At 42.9% G+C, this 13,781-nt stretch overlaps 1 protein-coding gene across 6 annotated transcripts in view; it reads left to right on the plus strand.

Annotated features, from left to right (window-relative positions):
- Positions 1-13,781, plus strand: part of SSX2IP (SSX family member 2 interacting protein) — a 415,768-nt gene that overhangs the window by 282,861 nt on the left and 119,126 nt on the right. For 3 of the 6 annotated variants that reach the window (XM_069232281.1, XM_069232282.1, XM_069232286.1), the window contains exon 11: positions 12-185. The exons of 2 other annotated variants lie outside the window; for them this stretch is intronic. In XM_069232281.1, coding sequence (XP_069088382.1) covers positions 12-185 — 174 coding nt within the window. The remainder of the gene's footprint in view (positions 1-11; positions 186-13,781) is intronic. One more of the 6 variants, XM_069232283.1, reaches the window with a different exon arrangement.

Here is a 13,781-nt window from a genome sequence, read left to right on the forward strand (position 1 = left end):
TGTATTTATAGCAGCAGCTTGCTACGCCAAATGATGATGATACAACTGCACTCCTAAAGGATTGTTATCTGTTAGAAGATAAAGAGCGCTTAAAGGAAGAATGGAGGCTGTTTAGAGAACAAAGAAAGAACTTTGAGAGAGAACGAAGAAGTTTTACAGAAGCTGCCATTAGGTTAGGACAAGAGGTAGGTTCTGAATATAAAACTAAAATAAGGTACATACCATTGCCTCCCTACAAGCATACTCTACACAGTATTTGACTCAGTAATACTGTATAGAAGAAATTTCCTACCTCATGTAAAGCTCATTAAACTCTGTTAATTTCCTATGGAAAAAGAGCCTCTGATTACTCAGTGTGACATACATAGCAAGTATTCTGTCTCCGTCACTTTACTTCAATGCAGCTCCTATTTTCTAACATTGTGACTATCTCAAACACATACTTAATCAAGCTTACTGTATGTTTATCGTATGACTTCACAGTTCATAATTTGGTCCACAGCGTCCTGCATGTAACTAATGTTGCTAGAACTGCTGAGGTTCCTCCTGTATTGTATATTTGTCATGTACATAATGGGAACTTATTTACAGTGTGCTTATGTGTTTACATGCAGCTTTTCCAGGGAAAGCCTGCTGGTTTCTGCTTGTTCTTCTATATCTCTGCTCCATTCGACAGTCAAAACAAAGGACCTTGCTGTCTTGCCTAGCTTCTGTTTCAACCTTGTCTGTACATAGCAAATGTACTCCACCATCGTACTTAAGTTCATTCCAGTTTAGAAATGAAGCAAGGGTTGGTTTTGAATAAATTTTCATTTCTCTCCCAGTCCATGCAGCGCATATAGATGGGTTCCTCATTATCTGATGTCCTCCTTGTGTAGAGGTCCAGAGGTGCATTTTGTCTTGAGCAGTGTTTAACCCGATTATTGAGCCAAGGAATCTACTAAAGGCCTTGAGGATTTCCATTGATCAGTATGATGATAGCACCAAGCTATATCTCTTGTATGTCTTCCGTTGCTGATGTAAATCACAGGTTGTGGGGGGAACTTTTCTGGGTATGGAGGCTATTCTCAAGCATTGGATCTTTTATATATTCACCTGCTTGAGTCACCTGCAGCATCAGGCTGGAAATCTCCAGTAATATTAAATAACAGACAACAGTAGTCCTCAAAAAGGTGGAGTTCTTCAAATGAGGTGGATTTGCTACTAAACAAACAAACGTATGCCAATGAGGTGGAAGTGCTAAACTCTCCTGCTGCTCATAAAGGCCACCATAGCTCAGATTTCTGCAGCTGTTCATGTGAGGGAGTATCAAAGGGGAGCTCTGCTCTGACCTCTCATTGACCATAGTTTAATTTCGTGGTCTACCTTGGACCTGACCTAGCCCTACCTTCAGCTTTCAGAGTACTGTTAGTTGTATTTAGGGTACATTTTCTGGATAACGTTCACATTCTAGGCCAGGGAGACCTCTGCCACCAACTGTCATCACAGACAGAGAGAAAAAATCTTTTTAAATACTGCTTTACCTGTGGGATGGAATAAGGTATGCACTGATGATCCGCATGAACAATATATTTATTGCCTGCATCCAACACACAAGGCTTTGTTCTGGCATTTGTAAGACATTTCCTTCTAAGGCCTTGAAGGGTAGGGAGAGGAGGGTGACACTCTGTTTTGTAGATTTAAAAAAAAAACTTCTCTTAGGGTGGTTGCCCCCTCATCTTGGGATGATTCAGTGAAGTGCTTCAAGTACTTCCACATTGGCAGCACAATAAAAGAAACATGCTGGATTTCCTGAGTAGGACTACAAATCCAAAGTGCCTGCAGCCAGCACCTCACAAGAAAAAACAACAACTGGAGTTTCCTCTGCAAAGCACTCAATCAAGGATAAACACGAACCTGTGCAAAAACCAGCATATAAACTCAATTCCTTGACATCCTGTGTCAACTGCCATTCTCACTGGTAACTTCATATCTTAGTCTGTGATGAAGAAGAAACCATTGTCGTCTGCCTTCATGTTGTAACTAATGACACAAGCCTCTTTGATAACCAGGAAGAGATCATCCCGGACGACACCGTTGACCTCCCCACCCCAAGGATGTCCTTCCTTCCTCTACTATAGACGAGGCCACTGACAGCGAGTCCAGCAAAGATACCCAACACCGTCAACAGTGGCTTTTTCTACACTAGCTACCTTTATCACCCATCAAGGTAACCACCAACCTTCCTCTTCAGCGTTTGCCCTCTAAATTAGATGCTGACCCCTGAGACCAAGAACTGTCTAGAGTCCTACACAGATGGATGCACATTACATTCCTGAGTTTGAGGAGGAAGGCCTGGCTGAAGCAGAAACCTACCAGTAGTACAATCAGACATTCATAGCTGACAACCCTTGTTATGGAAGACGGCCAGGTGTCATGCAGGTGCCTGTTAAGTTACTGACAACTTTGCAACAGATTACTTCCTTGGCAACTTACAGGGCTACCCACATCTGCACTCTCTCTGAGTTGTCAAACCAACACTGGATCCACCAACCCTTAAAGACTTTAGGGATGAAGACTCATCAGAACCTGTGTTCAATATGAAGGAATGGAAACTCCCAAAAGGAGATGACTGAGGTAGTGAGGAATCGCATGACTGCATCTTACCCAAGGAGGATGATCAGTCGCCTGCCAAACCAGATTGGATTCTGGACAACAAAGCCCAGTTTCATTTTGTGATGGAGACAGCTGCTAAGAAGTTAAATCTCCCAATGGGGGAAGATTTCAAAGAGCAACCACGTCAAGCCATAGGATCCAAAGTCATACTGATCAGTAGGGCCTAAAACTGAGAATTATGGCTTTAGTTTCAGTGGTGGTGCTGCAGCTGACAAAAAATGGGAGGGCCACTGTTGGATTTGACCCTCTGTGCAGGACCATCTCCAAACCTTTTCCCTTCACTCCTCCTGTTTTCTGAATTTCATTTTTGTTGGCATTAGTACTTTGTGCATTTTACCACTGCTAAAGTGCTTGTGCTCTTTCAAACATGGTAAAATTGGCTTGTACCTGATTGATACTTTTAATTTCCTTGTAAAGTCTGGGGTACTATGTACACCCCAGGCCTGTAAATTAAATGCAGCTAGTGGGCATGCAGGGCGTATTGTGCCTACCATTGCAGCCTGTTTTTAAACTGCCAATTCAACCTGGCAAAATAAGGCTTTTGCCAGGCCTAAAACTCCCTTTTTAATACAAATGTCGCCCCTATGGTAGGCCTTAAACAGCAGTTGGGTAGGGTGTAGTATATTTGTACTGTCTGGATAGTGAAAGTTTCCCAGATTTGTTTTTCACTAATGTCATGCCTATGTCTCCCACAGGATAACATTGGGTTACCTTTATTACATTTTATAATTACTAAAGTTTGATTGGGAAAAGGTAGAAATGGATGTTTGTTTTAGTGGTAAAGTCAGACTTTAAGTCACAATTCTGAAAACGGCACTTAAAGATATCTTCTTGTCCTAACGATTTGGTGGCTGCAGTCTGTGTCCTGGGTTACATGACTCTGGGACAAATAAACAAAGGCCAATTGGCAACTTTTCAGACAGTGGAACGAAAGTGGGTGGGGATGCGGTTTCATGGTATTCGCAGGATGGGCTATTTTGCCAAGATGTGTGGGACAGAGGCGTTCCCTGCCCCACGTACATTTCAAAGAGCTTCCTCCAGCACACTCACAAAGGAACTTAACACCATCCTTTTGTCACCCTAGAACTCGTTGAGCCGGGGCAGGTGAGGAAGGAATTTTCCAGAATGAGATGGGCAGGGTAATAGCCTAGAAGATTCCCCAACATAAAAGAATGGCACCAGGTGTAAATATTGGGCTCTCAGACCAACTCTTTAGTACACCGCTGGACCTATGGAGGATTACCTTCCTTTCTCCTGGAACCAGAAGGGCTGCCTGCTATTTCAGAGGACTGCCCTGCTGCTTGAATCCTGCTTTGTACCTTACAGTACTGGCCGGCTGCTACCTGAGAGCAGCCCTGCTTCTTGAGGCCTGCCTTGCTACTTGATCCTAGGACTTCCAGAGTGATCCCAAGGGCTAGTTGACTGGTCTCTTATTCTGAGCTACAAGGACACAGCAAGCTCTGCAACCTTGGACATTGCATCTAGACCGTGCTTGAAGTGAGTCCTGCCCTCCAATTGGTACCCAACCATCCATGGACCCTTGGACATGATGCTGAAGGTGCCCAAACTACCAAAATGTCAGACGTAAAAAAAATTCACCAAAAAGTGGGCTCAGATCAGTCATCAGACTGGGACCTTCCTGCTTGGTGATCCACATGAGTTGCATCGCCGGTCGACTTGATTTCACTGTAGCTCCCACTGCGTTGTTTTCCACAGTAGCAAATCCTATTCAGCAGGCCCTCTCAAGAAGAGTATCTAGCCTTGTGGTGCTCCCGTCCGTTACAGCCTGCATCTGTGTCCTGTTGTAGATTTTCTACTTCCAAAAACATGACAAAATCCGAATATCTCCACTGCAACTCTATTCACCGGCTCTCCGAATAAGACTCCTCTGGTGCGACCAGACGCCTTACCCTGCTCAACAATACCCTCTCAAACTTTTCTTCAAAATTTCAAAGTCAGAAGGTGAACAGAAACCTGGCACAATCCACCTTGTGTAGCCAAGACTCACTCCATTGCGGTCAGTCTTAACTTTTGCCTTTGCCCCAGTCTTACGCAGCCAGACACCTGCGGTTGGCACTTTGATCATTCAGGTGCTAGTTTATACTATAAAGTTTAAAAATCTATAACTCCGGCCCTGACTGGATTTCATTTGTTTTGGTGTCAAATTATTTAGTAAAATGTACTCTATTTTTCTAAATAGGTTTGGGATTTGTTGTGTTGTGGTTTCACTTTTACTGTTTGTGTGCTGCATAATTACTTTACACATTGCCTCTAAGTTAAGCCTGACTGCTTTTGTGCCAGGCTACAAGAGGGTTAAGCACATGTTAATTTAGTGACTTCTGGTTCACCCTGACGAGGATTGTGGTTGTTGACTGTGAGGGTTCTTAACACTGCTCAATCAGAAATCTAATATCTCACAGCCCAGATTTGGCCCCTGTCTGCCTTACAGGCTTTTTGAAACTAGACTGTCAGCGGGCCAACGCAGTTCAAAGAACCTGATCACGTCATCATCCACTCCTCCAGGCAAACAGCTGGGCCTTAAAGTTCGTTAGATAGTGGTGACATCAATTCAAACTGTTAATGCCTTAGCACTGTTGGGAAATTACAACTGTCAGATGTGGCCTGACAGGGAAATTGACAAGGAGGGAGTAAGAACATCAACAACCGTGATTGATGCTGCATTTAAAGATGACCGGGACGGCTAAGGTCTATAGCTTTCCATCCAGTCATACAAACAAAGTGCTTGCAAATGCCATTTGATTCGGTCACCCTGTTTGGGGAAAACATGTAAATTATGCACTAACAGATCATTAAGACAGACACAGATACTGATACATTCTTAAGAGTTTTGCAGTATTGATGCCCCCATTCAGCCGCTTTTAATTGCTCGCAGAGGTCCCAGGCTTAACAGATGAGGTTTCAATCAGTATGGATATAAAGGCCAACCATATAACACCACCCCCCCCACCCCGCAACAACAAACTGGATACGGACGGGTATACAGCCAACTCAAACCAAAGGCATGGCAGATCGTCTGGATGGAAGTGGTGCACCCCTCAAATGTTCTCCAATGACAACCAAGACAGCTTGACTCCTCGCAACTACCTCCCAACCATCCCAATCTTTTGCAGGATATAGGGTTTGAATTTCCCTTTCTTCCACCAACATGGAAGTCAATAACATTGGTCTAATGGGTGCAGCTGACTGCACTCTCAGAACATATGTTAGAGTTTCTAGAAACACCATTTGTCTACCTATTCAAGAAAGAACATAATCCTCACTTGAGGGAGCTACAACAGGAAATTCTCCTCCTCTTTCTCCTCAATGGACTGATGGAGAAGGTGCCATGATCCCAGAGAATCTATGGATGTTATCCCAGATTCTTTTTGATAAAGAAGAAAACTGGACAGTGGAGACCTTGGAGAACTAAGTTCCTGAAGTCTCTGAATTATTTTGCACCAAGTAATCCTCCAGATTATCCAGGAAGAATATTACCTGAACTTCCTGGACCTTCAAGAGGCATATTTCCGCATACCTATCATCAGAAGCATAGGGAATACCGATGCATTTCATTGGTGGGTCAGCACTACCAATCCAAAGCACTTATTCAACTTCAGAGTAGCACTTTGGATTTTTTACTAAGTGCCTAGTGCCAGTTGCTGCATTCCTCAATTGCACCAGGAATTAAGACAACTGGCTCGTCAAGGCGGCATGAAGGGAAAAGGCAAATGCTTCTGCAGTCTCCTGCATTAGCCTGTTTTACAGGTTGGGACTGACACTAAACATCAGTTCTTCAGAGTGGTACTAGACAAGCAATTGGGAAAGGCATTTCCCTCGCCTGATTGAGTGAAGCGCCAGACAAAAGAACCTCTCTAAAAGGCATCAGTCACAGCAAGGGAGTGCAAATCTCTGCTGGGCATGTCATTCTGTGCAGGCCTTTTACCCTTTTGCAGGCTCTGAATGAGACCTGAACAAGCAATGGAAACAAATTGATGGCTCACTGGACAACAGTGTCCAAGTCACAAGGCGGCTGCAGCAGGTACAATTTTTGTGGAGATTGCCCTGAAATCCCAGTGCAGATCTTTCATCCTTCATCTGACTGAATAATGCTAACAACTGCTGTGTTCATAGATTGCTGGAGATCTCAGACACAGGGACTGTCTACAAAAGCATCTAGTCAGATGAAGAAAATATAATTCATATCAATATCCTGGAGCTTCCTGCCATAAGACTGGGGTCTACAAGTGCTCTCCCAAGACTGGCAGGTCATGCGGTGCTCATCTAGACAGACAATGTAACATTTATGTTTTATATCACCAAGCAGAGGGAAAGAGGTCCCAGCCTCTCAGAGACACAACTGTTATGGTACTGGGCCATTTCCCGCCAAGTTGACATTGCTGTGGAACATCTACCAAGATGCCATGGCTATCAGGTGGGCACACTCAGGCTGACACTGTCAGACTTGAGTACAAGAAGAGAAAATGAGCTACAACTAATGCTCACTGTTGTCTACAATATAAACAACCAAAAAATCAAGATAACAAAAATATGAAAAATGATATTTATTACATATGTATGTACAACAACATGAGAACGCAATAATCAAAATTAGGTATATAAATATTTACATATTCACAAGGGAAGACACACACACATATATATATAGTGAATAAACAGAGACACAGTGTTACACAAGACAAGACACAACAGATAATAACAAAATAACATTGACAGAAGAAAATCCAAATTGTCCAAGATATAATAAGATGTAAATTAAATGTACACTTTTTCTTTCTAGAGTCTTAATAATGTTCATAATGATGACATGTTATAACTCAGAACTGAAGCTTAGTTCCTACAGTTGTTACAATGGACTATGAATTTTAAGGTCCAAGTGATTACATTTTGGCTTAAGTTTCTACAGTTGTTACTATGGACTATGAATTTTAAGGTCCAATTGATTACATTTTCTTTATGAATTAGGTGGAAACGCTATTTAGTTCTGAGTCCATCTAGCAGCAGTATAAGGATTTAGAACACAAGACACCTCACTTACTCTTTTCTCATAAAGAATCCTAAAACCATTTACGAAAGGCCTCTTTTGAGAATTTCCACCTAGGAGCTCAACACTGTCTAGTGTCAGCTTATGCTGCCTTCCTTTGAACTGATTCACAAGGCACATCTAAAATACATATCTGCGAAGCGCATAATTCGCAGGGTTTACATCGGCAAGGAGGGTAGGAGATGCAGGCATTTACTGTGAAATAACCCTTTCTTTGATTCACAAGGGACAAAGTTGTTTTACAGGCCAACTCTACATTAGTCTCTGCTGACTTCCATCTGCATGAACTTGTCCAGCTACACTCATTTTTCCCAAATCATAAACTATATCAAAAAGATTGTTGCACTCACAGGTGCATCAGGTTTTATAGGAACAAAACAAAGGACATACATTCATCCGAGTAACTGTGTCCTTGGGCCAGCCAGGAAATGGCAGACCCTTGTCCTAGCACCGAATAGCACATTAAGAATCAGCCTACACCATTTCTGCCCCAGCAAAGCATCCTCTCCAGGAAAGAGTGCAAACGCATTCTGCTAAGATCATGGCTACAACCGCTGCAATCTACGCTGATGTGCACTTACATGACCTCTGCCTTGCCGCTGCCAGGAGAAGACACGCATTCTTAAAGCACCAATGCCCGAGTGTGAACAAAAACGCCAACTCGTCAGTGGACAGGCAGTCCTTCATAACATGTTTCAGTTAAAGTGAGTCTGCTTCCTTCTTTGTTATAATTTTAATGTATTGCACACTATTCTGATTCAAGCATGCAAATTTATGAAAGCTCCAATGCTAAAGGAGAAATTAGTTACTTCCCTGTAACTTCAGTGTTTGTATCTTTAATATATTCACATGCGGCTGTACCTCCTCCCCAGTCAGAGGGACTTTATGTACTTTAGTCACACTTTGTGCTGTAACATCTGAGCTATAGTAGTCTCTAGAGGGTGTAGGAAAGCTGACCACTTTCAATCTGAAGTTCAGATTATTTCAAATAAGGTGTATGAGCTAATAAACTGTTCACTACTATTTAAGAATTCCGGGGATTCTCAAACAGACGATTGGGAAGGATTCAAGCATATGAATATATGAAACATACCAGCTCTGGAGAACGAACTGGAGTTGCATGGTAGTAGCTAATTTCTTTTCTGTAATGTCATTGGTCTAGATTCAAGGCTACTACTTTGTCACTGTTGCTAAAATACTTTCACATGAAGGTTAATAAGTTATCCTTGTGGAGTACTAAAGACGTTCATTATAGTCCACTAGAAAAAATGTATTACCTTTTTGTTTTCCGCTCATCATTTTGGGGACTATAAATTCACTGCTCCCTGATTATCAAATTAATTTATGGTATGTTTATCTCTGAAACCAGCGTATCTTGCTTGCAGATCAGCGATTGCCAGAATCTTATGACATACCACAGGTGGTTTGCTGAGATAGCATGTTCTTAGGTTTCAAAGTCTTACACGTTCACTTTGTACTCTACCTCTGCTGCATCTTCTCTTCATATCTGGCCTATTCTTTACTTTCCTTTATGTAGGAGAGAATAAAACATTCCTATGTCATTCCACATGAGGTTAACTAAGCATTGTATGTATATGGTTTGGTTTCTGAGGGTGATATGCTTTTGTTAAATTATATGGAATATTCTCAAATCTACATTATTATTTAGTTGATTTTGGATAATGTGCCCATTACCTGAAAATACCAGGTACATAATTCTGTAAGTTGCAGGAACTAAATTGGAATTAAGGATAGCTTACACAAAGAGCTCAGTGGTGTATTGTTGTCCATCCAAGTAATTGTGATGGTAAAACTAAATATCACTTCACCTAAAGCTTATTAAGTGTGTTTCCTGGTACATAACACAACAGTATTGAAAGTACACCAATCATCAAAGTTTTATTGCATGATTAGATATGGTATTGTAGCCCTATGCTGAGGACTTTACTGATTGTTTAAGGCCCTCTGGATGAGTTGGAGGCAAGAGCTGCCGACGAGGGCCCATAGCAAGAACTTTGTCCGATGGTCCAGCGTGTGCATGAGGGTACAGTGTTTGTGCTTATGCGGACCTTTTAGCCCACCTATCGCTGTAGATTTAGACCTGCTCTCTTAGCAGGATTGGGGCATATTCTTGGATTATTGTCATTACTTTGTTTCAAATCTGGTTACTTATGCCACAGTATTCTGGGTTTATGGCTTGCATGTTGTACTGTGAGTTTACAGTAGCTGCCCCACAAAATATACTTGTCTTATACTCTGGGGTGAAATATTGATCTGGCACTTGCCCGAGCTGCTGTTTTTCCTCCAGTCCAAGACTCCTCTGGAAATGCCTGACTTGCTTGCAGCACAAGAGGTTTTGGTCACTGGGTGTTTTATTGAGCACAATTCTGTTCAAAGGAGTTGTGAAGCATCCTCCTAATAAACCCTTTCTTTTCCCCATGGAGAGCAACTTCACTGGCCCGATGGAAGTATTGTGATTAATCATAGGAAACTGAAAATAATGGATGACATGCTTCAGCTAAACTGTGGCCAGTCCAGCGAAAAGGCTTAAAGTACCTGGCTGCAGACGGTTCACCAGAATCAAAATGCCAAGCTTCATACATTCATTTGTATTGTCCTCTTGAACCCAATGCTTCTAAGGGTATGGAAGCACCAAGCGATAATTGCATTATAAAGGAAAATCTAGCATGACTACTTCTGTGGCCATGGGGCCAGGAACAAACTCACGCTTGCATCTGCCTTTCAAGGGTAGCTCCTTCCTTGGGTGCTCTGTTCCAGTCGCAATCTAGCTTAGGCTGCTCTCCTGACTCTTCTGTCTCTGAGTAAGCCCAGGTTCGGCACTGAAGATATGTCTGAGAGGCAGAGCACCAACAGTCAGAAAGTGGTTAACTTCTGCACAGGAAAGAAGGGGGAGTGGGAGGGCAGGACAAAGGTTCTGCCTGAGGCTTGGACACAAGCAAAAAACACAATCACAAAAATAAGTTAAATACACTGGAAGCAATGCTTTATCTGCACCCATGGAAACACAGCCTATTCAGTTCTGCCTGAAGGCTTCTCCAACACTTACAGTGCATTATACCAAGCCATATGTGACTCCTACCATCTCCTCTGCTCTTCCTTTTCTTTGAGGATCCAGATTCAATACCAGGTCGACTTCCACAGTCTCTGGTGCACTTCAGGTGGCATGCGATCATCCCATGGCACCAGTCATCCTGATTTGGCTGACACTAGTGACTCCACTTCCATTTCTGCTCTGACATCTTTCCTGGCTGGCCCTGCGGAGACTGCCAATACCTTTCTGGGTGAGCCTTCTTGCGAGAGACAGATTCTGATCAGCATGCCAGAAACGGTGATCATGAGGACCTGTTCCCAGCCAGATCCCATCATGGCCAAATCATTGAAAGCCAAGTCACTAGTGACAACAGTCTCTGTGCCGGAGAGTGAGCATATGTAGGGCTTTGACACCACAATATCGCCACCACAAATATCAGCCCTGCCCAGAAAACTACAGTTTCTCAAGGAGGATCTGGATTTAAAAACAGCATTTCACTGATCTGGCAATTACAATCTTTGGACTGAAAGTACTGAGCACCAAAGAACTGTCCACTCTGTGTCCATGCTAAATCAGTTGTGCTGGTGGTGATCGCTGATTTTTTGAAGGGCAAATTAAATCACTCATATTGTCAAGGAGGCGAGGCATCTAGAGGTGTACAGTTAGAAGATATTCCAATTTGAATTTTTCTGCCTCTGGTAGGCCAATGGCAGCAACATTGTTCTAGCAACTGACTAAACTTCTTTTACAAGTTTTACTAGTATGCCCTCTTGCCCTGAGATTACTTGGGAAGGGTGCCAGTTCAGACTATGCAACCTTTCCATGAAAGCTATGAACCAAACTGCTGTCCAAGTACCTCATTGATAGGTGGTTCTAGCTATCTTATATTGGCTGGTCATTGCCCAGTCACCATGACTCCAGTTCTGTGACATAAATCCAGAAGCCCAGGAAAAGCGCGAACCTAGAGATCCCAGTTATCTCTATGTTGGTTCTACCCTGCACCATCTCAAGACTCTGATGGCATGCCATTGATGGGAATGCTTTCCTTCCACAACAATGGGACTAAAATTTCAAGATGCAAGGGTCCTCTTGGTGATGAAAAATGGCGATGCTCTACATCTTGACAGGCTTCTACTATCCAGATTAGAGCTGCCACAATCTCTGGAATGTCTGTATGAGCTATGGAAACATGTTTATGAGCAGTTTAACAGGGCCTACTCCAAAAGGGAATGGTGGTACTAAATCCTTCCACTTCCTTGTTGGGAAGAAGAATGGTGGTTCTGCCCCCTCCTGGATCTTTGCAGTAGACTGGTTACACCACCTGTAGGAGTTAAAGGTGCTGTCTTTGGCTCTGGAACTGAAACCTGTACATACACATGATTTCACATGCTCTATGAGCCTTTATAGATGTTGCAGAACAGAGTAGCTAAAAAAGGTAAAAGGAACCTGGGCTTATAAGAGCATAAAGGGATAGCTCAACCTCCTTGTCTATATTGTGTTGATACAGTTATGCACACATTGTTGATAATCTAGTATATTTGGTTATTCCTTGTAAGAAAATAATAGTGCATGTAGGGGTCATAAGTAAAGTATTTTATTCAATCCACCCAATGGGTAAGTAAATAATGGTCTGCAGTATTAGCGTCTGCATAGTGCAGCGCTCGGTGCTAGGAGGGCTATATAAGAAATTGTTCAAAAGTTTCCTATTAGTAAACCTTTTACTTCCGTAACCAAAGAGGGGTATGGGGCTATAATGTATATTAGATATGTGAAACAAGTCATAGGTTGACCATTTCTATTAATTGTGTGTAGACAGCGTTTTGACCCAAAGTGAAATCACTGGGTCATTTTCTGGATGGAAACATTATGAATACGCACATGAGTAATGAATTTGGCGTGGTTGGTCCTGCAAAGTCTCAATGAACAGCACATTCAAGAAGTGAAATCTACAACAGCAGTCGTAAGGAAATGGGCAGAAGTCTCGAAAAAAATTCAGTATTCTTAATTGAGCTTGTCCTCATACAGACATATTAAGCAGAATTTCCTGTTTCAGATAAGAAAAAGAACAGGGATCATGACAGGCACCTCTGCACTGTCCATGCTTGCAATAGATTGAGCATTCTGGTGATGACTTGCAAAGGGTTCAATTTGGAGCTAAACTTTGGCCATTGAAGTTGCAAAACCCATGGATTATTCAATTAATTTAATATCCTTCATTATTTTGGATGTTTTTTTCTGACACACATGGCCACAATCTGGTTCAATGCTGGTTGCGTTCAAGAGCAGCATCCGAGTCTCTTTGCCAAGCACAAGAAGGAAAAACATGAGACAAAGATGGCATATGGACACCCCTCCATGTCAGGTGAGGTCCAGGGTAGGTTACCTTGGTGTACTCTATCCACATCAGAGTCATCCTCTGGGCTGGAGCTTGTGGATATCACTCCAGCGGTTCTACTGACTCGATGTCTGCTAGGGAGCCTGGTCCTGCCTCTTTGCCACCTTTACCACACTGCTGTGGCTTAACTGGATTTTCTTGTGCCAAGCCCTGAACCAAACTAATTCATCCTTGTGATGGGAGATGTTCAGGTTGGCCGGGAACCCCCTTGGTGCACCTCTGGGGTCCGTGCTGGGACCATGAATGGGTTCATACAGGGTTCTGTATGGCTTACACTGGCAAGTCCTTCCCTGGTGCCATGTGACCCTACTGTTTAATGGAAAGTCTCTAGTGCTTTTTAAAGCAATTCCCATACCAATTCCCTCGCTGTTAGGCCTTCCAGCTGCGTCAGTGATGCGGACACCAGCTAAAACAAAAGTGTAAGTGTATCTGCTTAAGTTCTGCAGAGGGACTCCAATGATATTGGAAGAAGCTAAGCACAAGAAGGAGTCTCCGCCAAGCATCTCTCGCCAGCATTACTGCCGAACCTTTTTGGCTCCAATTTGAATTGGGTCCAAATGCTGTAGGAGGTGCCTCATGACAGACTTGAGCAGTGGCGGCTGGTGTTCAAGGGCTAA

The sequence above is a fragment of the Pleurodeles waltl genome, chromosome 4_2, assembly GCF_031143425.1.
Source record: "Pleurodeles waltl isolate 20211129_DDA chromosome 4_2, aPleWal1.hap1.20221129, whole genome shotgun sequence".
Lineage (NCBI taxonomy): Eukaryota > Metazoa > Chordata > Amphibia > Caudata > Salamandridae > Pleurodeles > Pleurodeles waltl.